At 45.8% G+C, this 20,607-nt stretch overlaps 1 protein-coding gene across 4 annotated transcripts in view; it reads right to left on the reverse strand.

Moving 5' to 3' along the window:
* Positions 1 to 20,607, reverse strand: part of LOC120978828 (protein SSUH2 homolog) — a 39,580-nt gene that overhangs the window by 9,353 nt on the left and 9,620 nt on the right. Inside the window, exon 1 of one of the 4 annotated variants that reach the window (XM_040407198.1) lies at positions 12,569 to 12,645. The exons of 1 other annotated variant lie outside the window; for it this stretch is intronic. Coding sequence is in view for 1 of the 3 variants with exons in the window: in XM_040407195.1 (XP_040263129.1) it covers positions 9,302 to 9,330 (29 nt within the window). In the remaining 2 variants the exon portion in view is untranslated. Of the gene's footprint in view, positions 1 to 9,301; positions 9,363 to 9,416; positions 9,508 to 12,568; positions 12,646 to 20,607 lie in introns of those variants that run through there. 2 more of the 4 variants (XM_040407196.1, XM_040407195.1) reach the window with 2 other exon arrangements.

Here is a 20,607-nt window from a genome sequence, read left to right on the forward strand (position 1 = left end):
ATACAGATTATACAGCCACCACTAGAGAGAGCTCACTACATACAGATTATACAGCCACCACTAGAGGGAGCTCACTACATACAGATTATACAGCCACCACTAAAGGGAGCTCACTACATACAGATTATACAGCCACCACTAAAAGGAGCTCACTACATACAGATTATACAGCCACCACTAGAGGGAGCTCACTACATACAGATTATACAGCCACCAATAGGGGGAGCTCACTACATGCAGATTATACAGCCACTACTAGAGGGAGCTCACTACATACAGATTACACAGCCACCACTAGAGGGAGCTCACTACATACAGATTACACAGCCACCACTAGAGGGAGCTCACTACATACAGATTATACAGTCACTACAGGGACTATATTTTATTTGCAGTGAGCTCCCCCTAGTGGTGGCTGTATAATCTGTATGCAGTGAGCTCCCTCTAGTGGTGGCTGCAGGCAGGTAGAATTTTATTATAGACCTAAAAATGGAAATATGAACATTAAAGGGCTTCTGTTACCCCACTAAACTGTTTTTTTTTTTTTTTTTGGTTACTTAATCCCTATACTGCGATTTATGCATACATACTGTAATTAATTTTGGTTCAGCAGATTCTGTTAAAAACGTACTTTTAAAATATGCAAATTACCTTGCTACCAGCAAGTAGGGCGGCTACTTGCTGGTAGCAGCCGCATCCTCCTATCCTAAAGACGCCCCCTCCGCATGTTGATTGACAGGGCCAGCAAACCGGATCTTTCTCTGCTGGCCCTGTGTGCATTCAAAATCTGGCGCCTGCACTGAGAGGACGACGCTCGATCGTTCTTTCCTCAGTGCGCCTGCGCCGGGTGTAGATGTGATGTCATTGGCGCATTGAGGATGTAGCGGCCGAAGGAGCGTCCGCCTCAGTGCACCTGCGCCGACTGAATACCGTTACGGCGCAGGCGCGAGATCTTGATAGCAGACAGGACCAGCCAGAGGACGATCCCGTCCGCTGGCCCTGTCAATCAACATGCGGAGGGGGCGTCTTTAGGATAGGAGGATGCGGTTGCTACCAGCAAATAGCTGCCCTACTTGCTGGTAGCAAGGTAATTTGCATATTTTAAAAGTACATTTTTAACAGAATCTGCTGAACCAAAATTATTAATTACAGTATGTATGCATAAACCTAAAGATCTTCTCCAGTAATGTTTACACTGTAATTATTTGAGGCTTGAAATCCCTTTCTCTCCCCCGCACATACCAGATTCCTGTAAATAGCTAAATGATTGAGCCAGACAGATGTACTGTGCAGGCCTGGTCAGGGAGATATTAGGTATAGCAGAGCTGGGTGTGCCATCATTAAAGCAGCATTCTGGTTATAACAAGTTATCCCCTGTTCACAGGATGGGTGATGACTATCAGATTGGTGAGGGAGGGTCCTACTGCTGAGACCCCATTGATCACGAGGACAGGGGCCCTATACCCCGAATTTACCTTCTTACAAAAACTGTTTAAATTATTAGATGCTGAAATGGCGTTAGACGCTTATTTTTATGGAGACACTCCAGAATAGCATCTCTTCGAAAACGCTCACTTTACCCAGAACAGATGTTAGACTTACCGGCCTATAGTTTACAAGCTCTGTTTTTTACCCCTTTTTGAATATTGCCACCACATTTGCTAAGCACCAATCATGAGGAAAATGCTCCCTGTCAGTATAAAGTCCTTAAATATCAGAAATCAGGGTCTGTCTATAATATAACTTAACTCTCTTAGGATACAGGGGTCTATGCCATCTGGATCCGGTGATTTGTCTATTTTAATCTTTTTATGATGCTGCTGCACTTCTTCCTGGGTCAGAGAGGCCACATTTAATAGAGAGTTTATTTTGCCACTCTACATTTGATTTTCCTCAGTGAATACAGTGGACAAAAAATGTAATAAACTCCCTCCCCCATCCCTCTACAACTCCTCCCCCATCCCTCTTTTCAGGTTTAACCTTTTACCATTAATATAATTAAAGAACATTTTATGGTTAGTTCTCTATCCCCAGCCTAGCTGTCTTTTAAATATTCTATTTTCCTTATTTTTTTGTGCTTCTTCCTGTTTTAGTGATTTAAATGCTTTCTTCTTATTATTTATTGCCCTATTTACATTTCTATCACTAAGGCTGGGTTCACATCTTGTTTGATATATGGCATTTGTTTAATGTACTTGTTTTTTGTTAGACAAAAGCGTAATGTAAACCCACCCCAAGCTGCTGAAATTTTGCTTTCCCAAAGTCCAGTGTTTTTGTGCCTCCCTGAAGAAACACTCCCGGCATTTGTGACAGATCGCCCACTCTGTACCCCCTAATGATGGAGTCTCCCACCACCAGCACCGGTCTGCCCTGCTCTCATGGTCCCCTACTTACTGGAGCCGACATTTCCTTGACTGGCAGAGGAAGTGTCTGTTTGTGGCAGTGCCGTCCCTGGACTGACATGCCCTCATCTGCCAACCTTGTGTCAGATCGGGGCTAGCCTCCCTGGCACTCTTCCCTCACCTTCTATCTTTTATACTAGTTTCACACCAGTGTTAGAGACATCCCGCAGGCTGTTTCAGCAGCCTGACAAAGTTCTCCAGATCCGGCATAGCTGGGAAGTCCTGCCTGCCCCCAAATCTCTGACTGTAATGGAAACTGGCGGGATAAAAGTTTCACGACACGTTTTTTGCCTGACGGAATATATATGCTGGGGAGTGGCTGGATCTCTGTTGGTTCCCATTGGGGGTCGAGGGGGTCCAGTGTGCAGGTAGGACTATGCAGCTCTGCCAGATCCAGAGACCTCCAGCAGGCTGCTCTATTGGAGTAGCCTGCTGGGTGCCTCCAGCTGGTGTGAGAGTCGCCTTACTCACTTTCCTGTCCCTCCGTACCACCAGCTTTCCCTGCACCTTCTCCATGGAGTATCTCTTCAGTGAGCAGCAAACTCCTTTCCAATATTGTCAATGCGTCTCAACGCTGTAATTCGCTTATTTACATACAGGACCTGGGCTTTCAAATGTGCAATTGGCTCACATTTTGCACCCTCATACAGCTCTGCCAGGACCGCATACAAGATGTGCACTGGGCTGCACTGTCAATAAGAGAGCACATATTTGCTAACAGGGATGGAACCAGAACAAAAAAAATAAGGTAAATTATACAATGAAGAGGATAAACAAGTGAATAAACTCAGTTCCCACCTCTAAACCTTAAGAACACTACCAAACTCGCTTTTTCAGTCTATTTATGACGTAGTTTCTCTCCATTCAAAGGCAGACAGCATTATTTCCCTGTGGCAATTTACGTCTTCTTAATTAGGTAACCTCACCCCTAACCAGTCACCCGTGCAACGCACCAGAGACTGAACTACTGAGCAAACTAATGGAGTGCATCTACTAACAGACTTTTCAGGTATAACCAGCAATGCAACAATATTTAGTCACATGGACGGTTTTACGCAGTGTCTGCCAGTTGGGCATGACGGGGGCTGTGCCAGGGCCTGGATTCCAACCCCAGCAAACTTACTAACATTTAGGGTCATTTCAGAAGAGCGTCGACTTTGCATGCAAAGATGCAAATTTTTCATGCGGATACTAACTAGACCAGTCTAAGTGAATATGAACCTGTCGTACTGAAAAACAACCACCAGAGGGCAGTCAAATAGCAATACGCCGAGTCCAATTAATCAATGGCTGTGCGACAAAAAGAAAAGCAGGTGAATGAAATATGCCAGTCTAATTTTACAGGCAGAAACAGACAAGCTTGACAAATGAGCCTAACTTATGAAGAGGTGCACGCCTGATCATAAATTAGATGAATCTAACTTTGAACCTCACAACATACTCCCAACTACTATGTAATAAACCTATTAGAAAAGCAACAATGTATAAGCTAATACCCTGGCGTAAAGTACAAAAAACAAACAAACACACACTACTTACCTGGCTCCCCGTGCCACTCCTAGTCCCCGCATGGCCACAGCTGCTTTTCCCCATTCGCGGATGAAAATATCCTGTGTTGGGGGAGGACGAGCCTCACTAGCGTCAACCACGATGCTAGGGAGACTCGTTCCCGTCACCGCCTGCCATTGTCTGCCTCCAACACCGGATGTTTTCATCCGCGCACTGGGAGAAGCAGTAGTGGCTGTGCAGGTACCAGGAGCGGCGCAGGGAGCGGGGTAAGTAGAATTAGTGTGCCCAGGTGTATGAAGGGGGGGGGTGGGGAGACATTTCCAACCTCGGATAACCCCTTCAATCTCAAATCATACTTCAGATGAAAACACACTTAAAAGCTCGCAAACTCGCTTTTTCACTTTGCATAAAAAGCTGTTTTTCTCCCTCAACTGCAAACATTTTGCAGATTTTTTTCTCCTCTGGATTCAAAGGGTTGTCATGTTTTCCTTATGTGTCAAGACAACACATTTCGGTCTGCTACATCTGCTTAAGGCCTCTTTCACACTTGCGTTGTTGGGATCCGGCATGCACTTCCGTTGCCGGAGGTGCCTGCCGGATCCGTAACAACGCAAGTGTACTGAAAGCATTTGAAGACGGAACCGTCTTCCAAATGCGTTCAGTGTTACTATGGCACCCAGGACGCTATTAAAGTCCTGGTTGCCATAGTAGGAGCGGGGAGCGGGGGAGCGGTATACTTACAGTCCGTGCGGCTCCCCGGGCGCTCCAGAATGACGTCAGAGCGCCCCATGCGCATGGATGACGTGATCACATGGATCACATGATCCATGCGCTTGGGGCGCCCTGACGTCACTCTGGAGCGCCCGGGGAGCCGCACGGACGGTAAGTATGCTGCTCCCCTGCTCCCCGCTACACTTACCATGGCTGTCAGGACTTTAGCGTCCCGGTAGCCATGGTAACTATTCAGAAAAAGCTAAACGTCGGGTCCGGCAATGCGCCGAAACGACGTTTAGCTTAAGGCCGGATCCGGATCAATGCCTTTCAATGGGCATTGATCCCGGATCCGGCCTTGCGGCAAGTCTTCAGGATTTTTGGCCGGAGCAAAAAGCGCAGCATGCTGCGGTATTTTCTCCGGCCAAAAAACGTTCCGTACCGGAACTGAAGACATCCTGATGCATCCTGAACGGATTACTCTCCATTCAGAATGCATTAGGATAATCCTGATCAGTATTCTTCCGGCATAGAGTCCCGACGACGGAACTCTATGCCGGAAGACAATAACGCAAGTGTGAAAGAGCCCTAACACAAAAATCAAAATGCAAAAAAGTGTCCCAACAGCCTCCAGCCTGGCACCCCCTAGATCAGTGGCGATATATGATGCCCGCTACCCTGTTAACAAGATCTCCAGAAGACCATAGGAAAGAGCTGTGCAAAATGCTGAAAATATGCCCCAGACTAGTCAATGACAGCAAGCACAGGTGCTGTCTGTCTCTAGCACTTATAGAGGCACATTTATCAGGCTCGTCCATTTTTGGCCATAAAAATTAAACAGGCGTATTTCATCCGTCCGTCTTTCTTTTGCCGAGAATTTAATAAAAGTCGCACAGCAGTTGATGAATTAGACTCGGCGTATTGCTATTAGGGCTCACGCACACGACTGTATTTTGCAGTCCGCAAAAAATACGGATGACGTCCGTGTGCATTCCATATTTTGCGGAACAGAACAGCTGGCCCCAAATAGAACAGTCCTATGGAGTAATTTCCTTTTTTTTTTTTTTTGGTGACCCATTGAAATTAATGGTTCTGTATACAGTCTGAAAAAAAAAAAATAAATGGAATGGACACAGAAAGAAAATACATTCATGTGCATGATCCCCTAGTCTGACCTCTGGTGGTTGTTTACAGTTACACAGGTTCTTATTCACTTAGACTGATCTCATTTATTTGCACATGGGGAAAAAAAACTGGAAAAAAAATGTACAACAGCCCTGGGGTGGTGTACAAATTAGACTGTTTTTGTGACAAATTAAAGCACAAAAGAAGGTGCATATACGTAAATACATCTGGAAAAATAAAAAAAAGTCTCAAAAGTTAGAAATCTGCGTAAGGCTATTTATTCTGAAATCTGTTGAATTTACGTTTGTCTAAAAAAAAAAATTATAAAAAAAAAGTTGTCGAAAAAGGCACAAGAGCCTCAAGCAGGCACAATTTCAGTAGTAAATGCGACAAAAAAATAAAAAGACTGTCTAAAATAGGTGCAAACACTTTAGTAAATGTCCCCTATAGACGGCATGTAATTCCTGACACTGGTCATGCGCTGGAGCCCTAGCTATAAATACATAACCTTTACGTGAAAGGCGATCAGATGACTGCAGTCCTAAGGAGCGGCCGCCAGTCCGGTCACATTTAGCTCTAATGGACCCGAGCATCAATATCCTCCATTCACCGATTACAATCACCGCTCCCTCTCCATTTCCATGCGCTACACCAGGGATCAGCAACCTTCCGCACTCCAGCTGTTGTGAAACTACACACTTAGGGCTCATGCACACAAACGTGCCATTTTCTGCGTCCACAAATCCGCAAAAAACAGATGCCGCACGTGTGCCTTCCGCTATTTGCGGAACAGGAGGCCCATTATAGAAATGCCTATTCTTGTCCGCAAAACAGACAAAAATAGGACATGCCTTATAATTTTTGCAGGGCCACGGAACGGAGCAACAGATGCTGTCCGCATCTTTAGCGGACCGATTGAAATGAATGGTTCCATATACGGAATCAAAATATGGCCCGTATATGGAACGCAAAAAATGTTCGTGTGCATGAGCCCTTAGGGGTCATGCACACAAACTTATTTTCTTTCCGTGTCCATTCCTTTTTTTGCGGCCCATATACGGAACCATTCACTTCAATGGGTCTTTAAAAAAATATATAAAAAATAATAAAATAAACAAAAACGTTTCCGGTTCTCCGCATCTCAGCATGGCCATTTCACAAAAAAGATAGAACATGTCCTATTCTTGTCCGTTTTGCGGACAAGGATAGCCACTGTTACAATGGATCCCCCCCAAAAAAATAAAAATAAATGCAATACGGATGTCAACCATATATTTGTGGATCCATGTTTTGCGGACCGTAAAATACACGCGGTCGTGTGCATGAGCCTTGACTTGGCTGTTCTTGTAAGGCCTCATGCACACAGCCGTTGTTTTGGTCCGCATCCGAGCCGCCATTTTGGCGGCTTGGATGCAGACCCATTCAGTTCAATGGGGCCGCAAAAGATGCGGACAGCACTCAGTGTGCTGTCCGCATCCGTTGCTCCATTCCGTGGCCCCGCTAAAAAAAATAACGTGTGTCCTATTCTTGTCTGTGCTTTGCGGACAAGAATAGGCATTTATATTGAAGGCTGTCCGTGCCGTTCCGCAATTTGCGGAACGCGCACGGACACCATCCGTGTTTTTCGGATCCGCAAAACACACCACGGTCATGTGCATGAGGCCTAACTCCCATAGAAGTGAAGGGAGGATTCTGGGAGTTGTAGCTTCTGAACAGCTGGACTGCTGAAGGTTGCTGATCCCTGCACTACACTGTTCCCTTGTGTCAGAGGGTCAAAGCACTGTTCAACCTGAGCTTCCTGGTCCATGAATAAAATGCAAAGACTGACACACAGGCATGGCAGCAGATTCTGTCTGGATGTAGGCATGTATTCTGCAGCAATGCATGTGAAGGTGCTGTGGATTTTAAAATCCGTGTCCATCATTGATGCATGTTCATACTGAAGGCAAACCCACATGGATTTCAACATCAACCCGTTGAAGAAATCTGAGTTTTAATTGAGGACTTCCAAATGTGATCCAGAGGCTGTAGACCTGTATAGCTGCAATACTTCTCATAGCTGAGGATTTGTTACAATCTTCTGTGTGCTAAATGCACCTGTAACTGGATTGTCTCTCTGATCCTGATATTTTGCAGGTAAAATGCATCAGTGCAGGTAAAATGTATCAGTCTGGACTCGAGTGTTGCGAGAGAATTGATACAATGTAGCAGACTGTCAGCCATTAGCAATATCAGCAGTCATGTGCCCAGACTCAATGGGGCACATTTACGCTGGTCTTCGTTTCCCCCTCTGTGCTGCTGCTAGATACGTCTAACTTATGACAAGGGGTGCGCCTACTCGCATCTATGCACCTGGAGTAAAAACTACTTGTTTTTAGCTTACATTTGCGCCATTTCCCAGGCGTAAATGTAAGTGTATACGTCCTAGTCCCTGACACACCCAACTGGTCCAGGCCTTCAGCCCAGAAACATTTACACGTGGAAAAAGGCGGCATGGACTTCGGGAGGTGCAACTAATCCATGAAAAGGCGCATCTTCCACCAGCAAAGCCAGCGCAAAAAACGAGCGAAAGACTGGCGTAAAAAGGCAATCTTAATCCCCATAAGGTGTCACAGAAGGTTAGGGCACAATCTACTGTAGGGGAGTAAGTACAGGGGATGCAGAGGAAGCAGCCGCGTCCACACCCTGGTGCCTGAAGGGGCCCCCAGCTATGGCGTATGGTAGGGGCCCCTCACATTTGTTTTTCCCGTCCCTAACACACTTGAAAACCTTATGCAATCTCGTATCTTGCGCTGGACGCCACTTCACAAACCCCAGATTTTGTTGCAGAATTTTCCACGACTGAAAAGCAGTTCCATTCATTTGAATGGCGGACCAAGCACATGGAGAAGGTGAATGGAACAGAATCTGCAGAGTGTGAAGACTCCAATCACAACCAGAGCTGCATGGAACAGAATGCTACCTCTATCACAGAAGATTCTTTAACACATTATGCCCCATGCTGACATTTACATCATTACAGAGGGGTAACTTGAAGATCCTGGACCACAATGCAGCCCCTTCCCCACCATAGGAAATACTGGTCTCTTCTTATGCAGCAGAGGTTCCATGTGCTGGGGCCCCACAGGGTGTGACCACTACCTCTGCACCCCCTATAGCCAGATGTGACGGATATCAGTTCCCAGTTATAAACTACTCCCTATAGGGCTAGTGGCCCTTTTAAACCAAGAGTCCTTCCTGCTTCACAAACTACAGCTGCCCTGTATGGAGGTTTTCCCATGCCAATCTGGCAGCAGCACTGCCCCCATAATAGAAGCAGTTCATCTACAATGAGGGGACATCATGCAGAGCATTTCAGTTGGAAACAACAATCTGCAGAGTGCAAAACCCACGTGGACTCAAATGCATTTCCCCCACCCCACCCCAAAAAACTCAACCAGATATGTGAATGTCTGGCCTCTTACAACATTATAAAAGTATTACAAAGCAACAGATGTAGCAGAGCTGCAGGGTTTCCTTAGTGCACTGCACAGTGATAACTTCACTGAATTCACCTAATGCAGAAAGTCGGCTGCAGTCCCATGCAAAAACACAGATAATACTACATGATATCGCCTTGAATTTTGCCAAATGACAAACTGAGCTCTGCTGCATCTGCCCAAACAGTACCTTGAAGATGGCCACCAGCCAAACGCTCCAAAGCCTCAGAAATGGGAGAGCCTTCCAGTAATGGACCCTCTGCTGTAGGGAGGGCTGCTCTTTCTCTGCAGGAATGTGAGGAGGGGCTGGGGCTGGGGGATGGGGTGTGGTAATCAATGCATTATACCAGGGATGGCCAATCTGCTGCTCTCTAGCTGTTGTAAAACTACAACTCCCACCATGCCCTCCTGTAGGCAGTCTGTGCATGCTGGGAGTTGTAGTTTTGCAACAGCTGGAGAGCTGCCGGTTGGCCATCCCTGCATTACACAGATTGGGTTGGGTCAGTACTGTGTAAATACTAATGTTTGAGACTCAGCTTTAGGGCTCGTTCACACGAAAGTTTTTAACATTCCGTATACGGAACCATTCATTTCAATGGGTCCGCATCCGTTGATCTGTTCCGTGACCCCGCAAAAATGATGAGACATGTCCTATTCTTGTCCGTTTTTCAGACAATAGGCATCTCTATAATGGGCCTCCTGTTCCGTTTCCGCAAATTGCGGACTGCAGAAAATGGCGCGGTCGTGTGAATGAGCCCTTATGGATACAGAACATACTTATAGGCGCACAGAGAAAATTATATAAACTGATACAATTGCACCAATTTTTGCATTATTTGTTACATTCCCCATAATGGGGGTCATTTATTGTTGTGGTTCGCAACAGTTTTTGTCTAATTTTTCCCTTTTTGGATAGACTCATTATTTTCACTACATTTACTATTAGGGCTGCATTCGTTTTAGACTCGTTTAACAGTTTCATAGTCTGGGGAATTTCGCAGGCGAGACAAGTTGTGCTGTTTTTTTTTTCAGCCTATGTACCTTGATGCGCCTTTTTTAAGTACGAATTTGTCAAAAAATTACTTCTACTTCACTCCAGGGGTGGCATAGTTCTGTACATCTGCAATATGTGGGGCCGTGCATGCAGTGGCTTTTGTCCGGCCGCCTCTCGGCATATCTGCCGTGCTATGGCCGGATCTCCGCTCCCTGTTATAGTGAATGGGGCCGGGCGGACTTCCGGCAGCGCACGTGTGTACACTATAGTAGGGATATGGAAGGCTATTCCCCTGCCGGAAAAGATAAACACCAGTGTGAAACTGGCCTATCATGTGCTGGGGCCACACAGCAACTGGAAAGTCACGCAGCACTTGATCTAATGATTGTCAATGGTGTTGCAGTGCAACCTGCACCCGATAATTACTAAATTTTATTCACAATCATTATTTGTCAGAGGCAGGTTATGACGTCACAGTGCAGGGATAATACACAGTGATGTCACAGTACAAGGATAATCAACACAGTGATGTCACAGTACAAGGATAATCAACACAGTGATGTCACAGTACAGGGATAATACACAGTGATGTCACAGTACAGTATAATAAACACAGTGATGTCACAGTACAGGGATAATACACACAGTGATGTAACAGTACAGAGATAATAAACACAGTGATGTCACAGTACAGAGATAATAAACACAGTGATGTCACAGTACAGAGACATTCAACACAGTGATGTCACAGTACAGAGATAATACACACAGTGATGTCACAGTACAGGGATAATACACACAGTGATGTCACAGTACAGAGATAATAAACACAGTGATGTCACAGTACAAGGACAATCAACACAGTGATGTCACAGTACAGGGATAATACACACAGTGATGTCACAGTACAGAGATAATAAACACAGTGATGTCACAGTGCAGAGATAATAAACACAGTGATGTCACAGTACAGGGATAATAAACACAGTGATGTCACAGTACAGAGATAATACACACAGTGATGTCACAGTACAGAGATAATAAACACAGTGATGTCACAGTACAGGGATAATACACACAGCGATGTCACAGTACAGAGATAATAAACACAGTGATGTCACAGTACAGAGATAATAAACACAGTGATGTCACAGTACAAGGATAATCAACACAGTGATGTCACAGTACAGGGATAATAAACACAGTGATGTCACAGTACAGAGATAATACACACAGTGATGTCACAGTACAGGGATAATAAACACAGTGATGTCACAGTACAGAGATAATACACACAGTGATGTCACAGTACAGGGATAATAAACACAGTGATGTCACAGTACAGAGATAATAAACACAGTGATGTCACAGTACAGGGATAATACACACAGTGATGTCACAGTACAGAGATAATAAACACAGTGATGTCACAGTACAGAGATAATAAACACAGTGATGTCACAGTACAGAGATAATAAACACAGTGATGTCACAGTACAGAGATAATAAACACAGTGATGCCCCATACAGGGATAATACACACAGTGATGTCACAGTACAGGGATAATAAACACAGTGATGTCACAGTACAGAGATAATACACACAGTGATGTCACAGTACAGGGATAATAAACACAGTGATGTCACAGTACAGGGATAATAAACACAGTGATGTCACAGTACAGGGATAATAAATACAGTGATGTCACAGTACAGAGATAATACACACAGTGATGTCACAGTACAGGGATAATAAACACAGTGATGTCACAGTACAGGGATAATACACACAGTGATGTCACAGTACAGTGTCATGTCCAAGTCAGTTGATGCTTATTTGTACCTGGTCCAAAAAAACTGAATGGGGGATGAACAGTCATTACTACAGTCGTTCATACTCCCTTCACGTTGCATATTGTTGGCAACACGTCCGTCCATCTTTACACAGAAAACACAAACATCACAGCACAGGAATAATGCATTAATATTATAGCCCAGGGATAATACACATAGTGACATCACAGCCCAGGGATAATACACATAGTGACATCACAGCCCAGTGATAATGTAATCTGCTTAGTCTGCGCCTCACTGGGTGATGGGTCCCATGGAGTATTAACTTCCATGCCTATAACGTACCCATAAAGCACACATACCCCCACAGTACACCTAGACCTAAAAAGTACCCAAATACTACCCAGCCTCCTATGGTGAGTGCAAGCTAATCTCCCAGCACCCAACAGGTCCATGAGGGCAGGGTGGCCCCACACAGTCCCTGGGATGGTGGGATCCAGACATGACAACTGATATGTAGCAATTATTGTTCAATTCTATAAAAATCTATTTACATGGAGATCTATGGATAATCTTACAAACACAGGCTGCCGGATATTCCAGGCGGTCCCAGGACTTGCTCTGCTGCTCTTGCTTCTTTCCTCTTTTTTTTTTTTTGAGTCCCACCCTGTTAACCCCTTGCGTGATGGCGATACTAGGAGGGTATTAGATGCAGGACACTACCCTAAGCATTAATTGCAGAAAATCCCTTTATCTGTTAATCTAATGGGGGAACTGGGTGATTAGAGCAGGATGTGAGACGTAGCTGGAGACGAGGAAAGACATAATTGTTCCTGAAATGTCCCTCCCAGGGGCCAGGACAAGAAATGAGGAGGCCCCAGGCAAAGGCGGTGTTAAACGCCTATGTTTTGGAAAAAGGAAAGCGACACAATACTGCACACATGGTAGCGTCATAATTAGGGATGAGCGAATCAACTTCGGATGAAGCAATCAACTTCGTTTCAATACTGTACAGCAGTCGCAAGCAGTGGCGTCTCTAGCTTTAAAATTTTGGGGGGGCACACTGGGGGCCAGGACAAAAGTAGGGAGGGCAGCTATAACAACGATACATTTACACAAGTACGCTTAGAAATGCTGCGATACTTTACCCAATACCTAAAACCGCAACAGGGAAGAAAAGTCCAGCTGTCTGTGGATGACACTTTTATAGAGAGGGGGATCTGTGGATGACACTGCTATGGGGGGGGGGGGGGATCTGTGGATGCCACATACCGTATATAGCATCTTATGCTATATGTGCCATCCACAGATCCACCCCATGACAGTGTCATCCCCATTTCCCCCTCCATAACAGTGTCATCCACAGATCTCCCTCCCTATAACAGTGTCATCCACAGATCTCCCTCCCTATAACAGTGTCATCCACAGATCTCCCTCCCTATAACAGTGTCATCCACAGATCTCCCTCCCCGCCTCTCACAGGAGTGTACATATATAAAATAAACATATTTCACATGAACACTTACAGTTACTTGGCTTGGCCCTTGGGGATCTCGGACGCCACTTCAACACTTGGCCGGGGGCTCGGCGGAGCTGATGTTGTGTTTTATCCTAATGAGAAAGATTTCATAATAAGGATTTGGAGAAGGGGCAGAGGGATAGCAGAGCAGGGAGAGGCTGGTGCTGCTACTAGGGGGTCATACCATGGGGGAGTAATAAAACCCACCATAATGCCCCCCAGTAGAAATAATTCTCCTTATAATGTGCAAAACATACCCCCTTATGCCCCCAGTTGAGCTAATGTCCCCCATAATGTGCCAGTATAAAATACCCCTTTATAGTGCCCCAGTAAATGCCTCCATAGTGCTCCTCTCCCCCCTTCCTGCTAGTGCCCCCCATAATGTACCAGTATAAAATGTCCCATATATCGTGCCCCAGTAGATGCCCTCAGTGTCCCCCATAATTTGCAAGTATAAAATACCCCTTCTTAGTGCCCCCCGTAGATGACTCCATAGTACTCCTGTCTCCCCTTCTCCATAGTACCCACCATAATGTGTCCCAGTATAAAATGCTACTGTACAGAGCCCCCATATAAAACACCCCTTCTTTGTGGCCTCAGTAGATGCCCCTATAGTCCCCACCAATAATGTGCCAGTAATAAGTGCCCTCAATAACGTGCCACTGCCAGAAACAAGAGCCCCCCAATGTGCCAGTAATAAGCCCCCATCACATGCCAGTAACAAGAGCCCCATCACGTGCCAGTAATAAGCCCCCCATCACGTGTCAGTAATAAGCCCCCCATCACGTGCTAGTAATAAGCCCCCCATCACGTGCCAGTATTAAGCCCCCCCATTTTCCAGTATTAAGTCCCCCCCATCATGTGCCAGTATTAAGTCCCCCCCATCATGTGCCAGTATTAAGTCCCCCCATCATCATGTGCCAGTATTAAGTCCCCCCCATCATGTGCCAGTATTAAGTCCCCCCCATCATCATGTGCCAGTATTAAGTCCCCCCATCATCATGTGCCAGTATTAAGTCCCCCCCATCATCATGTGCCAGTATTAAGTCCCCCCATCATCATGTGCCAGTATTAAGTCCCCCCCTCATCATGTGCCAGTATTAAGTCCCCCCCATCATGTGCCAGTATTAAGTCCCCCCCATCATGTGCCAGTATTAAGTCCCCCCATCATCATGTGCCAGTATTAAGTCCCCACATCATCATGTGCCAGTATAAAGTCCCCCCATCATCATGTGCCAGTATTAAGTCCCCCCATCATCATGTGCCAGTATTAAGTCCCCACATCATCATGTGCCAGTATTAGGTCCCCCCATCATCATGTGCCAGTATGAAGTCCCCCCCATCATCATGTGCCAATATTAAGTCCCCCCCATCATCATGTGCCAGTATAAAGTCCCCCCCATCATCATGTGCCAGTATTGTAATAAGCCCCCCCCCCCCCCCCCATGTGCCAGTAACACTATTGTAAAAACAAAACAAAAAAAACCCCACTTATACTTACAGGGGCGTACATAAAAATCACTGGGCCCCATAGCAGGAATCTAAATTGGGCCCCCATTTCCCTTTTATAGCCCCTCCCTTTGTTCCATGAACTATTCTTGCTGCTGCGTTTTATAATTTATGCCATCAGGGCCGAATTGGGATTACAAAACAGCCCTGGCACACAAAAGAGGTATAATAGATGCAGATGTATATTATATACAGCAGTGTACAGTTATGTGAGGTACGCGGTATAATAGATGCAGAGTGTACAGATATATAGTATATACAGCAGTGTACTGATATGTGAGGTATGAGGTAAAATAGATGCAGTGTGTACAGATATATAGTATATACAGCAGTGTACTGATATGTGAGGTACGAGGTATAATATATGCAGTGTGTACAGGTATATAGTATATACAGCAGTGTACTGTTATGTGAGGTACGAGGTATAATATATGCAGTGTGTACAGGTATATAGTATATACAGCAGTGTACTGATATGTGAGGTACGAGGTATAATATATGCAGTGTGTACAGATATATAGTATATACAGCAGTGTACTGTTATGTGAGGTACGCGGTATAATAGATGCAGTGTGTACAGGTATATAGTATATTCCCTAGTGTTCTGATATGTGAGGTACAGGGTATAATAGACGCAGTGTGTACAGGTATATATAGTATATACAGCAGTGTACTGATATGTGAGGTACGGGGTATAATATATGCAGTGTGTACAGGTATACAGTATATACAGTAGTGTAATATGTGAGGTACGAGGTATAATAGATGCAGTGTGTACAGGTATATAGTAAATACAGCAGTGTATTGACACCTCGTACCTCACATATCAGTGCACCGCTGTATATACTATATATCTGTACACACTGCATCTATTATACCTCGTACCTCACATATATAGTATATACAGAAGTGTACTGATATCTGTACACACAGCATCTATTATACCTCGTACCTCACATATATAGTATATACAGAAGTGTACTGATATCTGTACACACAGCATCTATTATACCTTGTACCTCACATATCAGTGCACTGCGGTATATACTATATATCTGTACATATTGCATGTATAATACTGTGTAATATATGCAGTGTGTGTGCATGTATGTGTGTGTATATATATATATATATATATATTACACACAGAGCAGTGTATTGATGTGAGACATAGAAGGTATAATACTGTAGATGCAGTGTTTACAGAAATGTCTGGTCAGTTATATATTATGTTCACTGTGTGTGAAGTACATGAGGTAGTGGTCACTGTAACTGTCTGAAGTATTATACATGAGTGTGCAATGAGTAAAAACAGGGCATGGAGGGGGGGGGGGGTAAATGATGAAAAGTGGAGGACCTCCTCTTACCACTCCATTCCAGTCTGTATGGATCAATGCAGAGCTGCTTGTGAACTTCTAATACTTGCTGTTAGGGGTTGAAGGACCTGTGATGATGTCATCACAGGTCCTGGCAGATGTACCTTTGAAACCTAGGAACTACACCATTTTTGGTGCAGTTCCTTTGCTAGATTCTGCAGGACCTGTGATGTTGAAGATGATGTAGGGGGGGCCGTGGCCCCCTCTAGCCCCACCCTGGCGACGCCACTGGTCGCAAGACATCCAACATGGCCGGATTTCTTGCCTGACAGGTGTCGCGCGTAGCCCTTGCCTAAGGGTCCAGTCACACGTCTGAATGGGTCCGTATCCGTTCTGCAAGATTCCGCATTCATTTCAACGGGGCCGCAAAAGATGCGGACAGCACACCATGTGCTGTCCGCATCCACACTTCCGTTCCACGGCCCCGCAAAAAAGATATAGCATGTCCTATTCTTGTCCTCAGCCACGGACAAGAATATACATTTCTGTCATAGCAAAATGCGGAACGCACATGGCCCGTGTCCGTGTTTTCTGGAAACACTTGCTAGGTTTTTAATGTTTTTTTGCGCTTTTGTGGTACTTTTGGTGCATTTTTTTGTGGTAAAAATGCCAGCTCCAGTTGTTAGCTGAAAATCTATGGGAAATATGAAACATGGGACGCTCAAGCGCGTCTTTGCATGGGGCGTTCTTGTTAATTAGGTCGCTTTTTGAGTTTGACTTCCTTTATTTAGAGCTAGTGAAAATGGTGATGCTGACTTCCGGTTCCGGCTCTGCTATGTGAGGACGTGGAGGGTGGCATGTCAAGAGAAAGACTCTGCAGGAGCCTCAACCAAACTACTGTAAATGATTTGTTCCAACTAGCTAACCGCCTACGTGAGAGAGTAGAAGATCTAGAGCAGGCATGCTCAACCAGCTGCTGCAAAACTACAACTCCCAGCATGCACAGACTGCCTACAGCTATCAGCCTACAGGAATGCATTGTGGGAGTTGCAGTTTTACAACAGCTGGAGGGCCGCAGGTTGAGCATCCCTGATCTAGAGAATCGATCTAGAAGAGGCAATCTGAGATTGGAAGGAGTTCCTGAATCGGTATCGCCGTTTATTCGACGCTGAACTGCCCCAAGCGCTTGGCCTTGCCGGTCAAAGGTAGAAAGGGCACAGAGAATTGGACTTCTGGAAGAACCCCCTACCTCACCGTCTACATGTGTGAATCAAATACCACGACAAGTTATATACTGTACAGACTGAGCCCCTGATATTGAGAGGCTACAAAGTGCTTTTATTTGCGGACTATTCAGCGGAGGTCGCGAGGAAGAGAAGGGCTTTCAGCAGCGTTTGCTCCGGACTACACAAAAAAGGGATTCAATTCCAGCCCATTTACCCTGCGGTAGTAAAAATAAGACAAAGTTACAGTGTAACCCAAAAGAAGCAGAGGACGATCTCCCCCTTCTAGGCCAGTGGAGCAGCGGAAGAGGGTGGCGCTAAGACGAGAAGGGGGTCCCCCGCCATCACGACTAGACGCCAAGAATGGAATCGTGTCCCTACAGGACTACCACCCGGTGCTCGTAGATCTCCAAAGGCGCAAAGACCGTCTGCAAGGCAACACCCTCACAGCACCTGGGGGACATTGTGCGTATTGTGTCACAGGGGGTTCTCCAGAGAATCTCTGATGTCCGCATGGCCGACATGGTAATATCCGATCGCTCTCCTCTACTCTTGGATTTAGTTGATCAACATCCCGGGAAGGGGGGGGGGGACTTTGTTTGGAGATTCCCTAACTTTTTGTTGCATGATGAAAATCTCACGAAGTTACTCCAGGGGTGGCGGATGGAGTTCGTAGACGATAGCAAGGATCATATGCATTCACCGATGTTATTCTCAGGAAAAGCCGCGCTGAGGGGACGCTTTCTGGCGTATGTGTCATCTATTAAACGGTTAGCAAGAAAGCATTTTGAAGAAGCGAGTGAGGCTTTGAGGCAGTCATCTGCTGGTCGGACCCAGAGAGGTGGCTCTTGGCACAGAGAGAGTTTGACGTGTGGACGGATAAGCAGGAAAGCTTTAAAAAAAACTAGACTTGACATCGAGCTGCACAAATCAGGTCGGATGCTGCCTCTTTGGCGAAGGGTAGACGCCCACGGACCCATATGCGGCAGTATAAAAACGGAGGATGGGACCAGGGAGCGCAGATACAAGATACCCAAAAGAAGCAGAGGACTATCTCCCCCTTCTAGGCCAGTGGAGCAGCGGAAGAGGGTGGCGCTAAGACGAGAAGGGGGTCCCCCGCCATCACGACTAGACGCCAAGAATGGAATCGTGTCCCTACAGGACTACCACCCGGTGCTCGTAGATCTCCAAAGGCGCAAAGACCGTCTGCAAGGCAACACCCTCACAGCACCTGGGGGACATTGTGCGTATTCTCTTACAGGGCGGCGAGGGCCGAGGAGGCATCTGACATGAGCTGGAATGCTGAAGGCGAAGCTGGACTGCGATTACCAGAAGAAAGGAAGGTCAAGATAGTGGTAGAAATAGGTAGAGATATGTTTTTTCATGTTTTATTTAGGTTTTTTGGTTTATGTTATTAAGAGTTATAGGGTCTTTCCTCAGCGTGTCTTGGGTCATCATATCCGGGGATTAAAGGGGCTAGTGGGGGGGGGAGCTATGCTGGGAGGGAACTTACATACGAAGTCTTCCTTAGTATAGGTGCAAAACTGGGACATGATTCTTCCAGCAGGATCAGAATATGAGAATTATTTCATGGAAGGTTAAGGGGTTGTGCTCCCCGAATAAGAGTATGAAAATTTAGCATTACCGAAAACGGTTAAAAGCTGATGTAGCGTTGCTGCAGGAGACTCATCTCCCGAAAGAAGATTTCCACAGAATGGAGAAGTTATGGGTGGGGGCAGTAGGCAGGAAAGCCGGAGTGTTGACACTTATAGGACGCCATCTTTCCCATGTAATACACTCCATAGACGAGGATAATGAAGGTAGGATGGTGCGTACGGTATTCACACGTCGGGTTCTTTTGGTGACTACCGTGTTTATAACATATACGCCCCTAATCATAGCCATTCGGGTTTCTTTGATATCATGGGACAAAGGTTCCTTGATGATACTCACGTTGGGGGAGACTTTAATTTGGTTATGAACGCACAAGAAGTCAGGAAATGTGATAAAACCCGAGTAAGCAGGAGATTTTGTCAACTCGTACTATCTCAGAGAAAGCTGGAGACTGCACCCCCCACACGGAACGGAGTATATACGCACTACTCGTTCCGTTGGTCTAGAATAGATGGTATCTTTCTGTCACAGGGGGTTCTCCAGAGAATCTCTGATGTCCGCATGGCCGACATGGTAATATCCGATCGCTCTCCTCTACTCTTGGATTTAGTTGATCAACATCCCGGGAAGGGGGGGGGGACTTTGTTTGGAGATTCCCTAACTTTTTGTTGCATGATGAAAATCTCACGAAGTTACTCCATGGGTGGCGGATGGAGTTCGTAGACGATAGCAAGGATCATATGCATTCACCGATGTTATTCTCAGGAAAAGCCGCGCTGAGGGGACGCTTTCTGGCGTATGTGTCATCTATTAAACGGTTAGCAAGAAAGCATTTTGAAGAAGCGAGTGAGGCTTTGAGGCAGTCATCTGCTGGTCGGACCCAGAGAGGTGGCTCTTGGCACAGAGAGAGTTTGACGTGTGGACGGATAAGCAGGAAAGCTTTAAAAAAAACTAGACTTGACATCGAGCTGCACAAATCAGGTCGGATGCTGCCTCTTTGGCGAAGGGTAGACGCCCACGGACCCATATGCGGCAGTATAAAAACGGAGGATGGGACCAGGGAGCGCAGATACAAACAAATAACTGAACTTCTTGGTGACTATTTTGCCAGATTTTATCAAGGGCGCGAGGAAGAGATAGCGGAGGGCAAGGCGTTTTTAGAGGCTTTGTCCCTTCCAAAAATAACTGAGGAACAACTTGTTTCCTTGGATGCCCCTATACAATCTACTGTAAAATCCTTCCCTTCAGGCCCCGTATGCTGGTGCAGCATACGGGTAGGTTACCCGACACTGCTAGAATGTAATGTGTGTTTCCCTTTAAGCCAGTTAGGCCTGGTGCAGGCAATCTTTATTCCAGCCAGCAGAGGGAGCCCCCCAGTTCAGTATAAATAGGCTAGGGCCTAGCCAGGAAGG

Source organism: Bufo bufo, chromosome 9 (assembly GCF_905171765.1).
Source record: "Bufo bufo chromosome 9, aBufBuf1.1, whole genome shotgun sequence".
Classification (NCBI taxonomy): domain Eukaryota; kingdom Metazoa; phylum Chordata; class Amphibia; order Anura; family Bufonidae; genus Bufo; species Bufo bufo.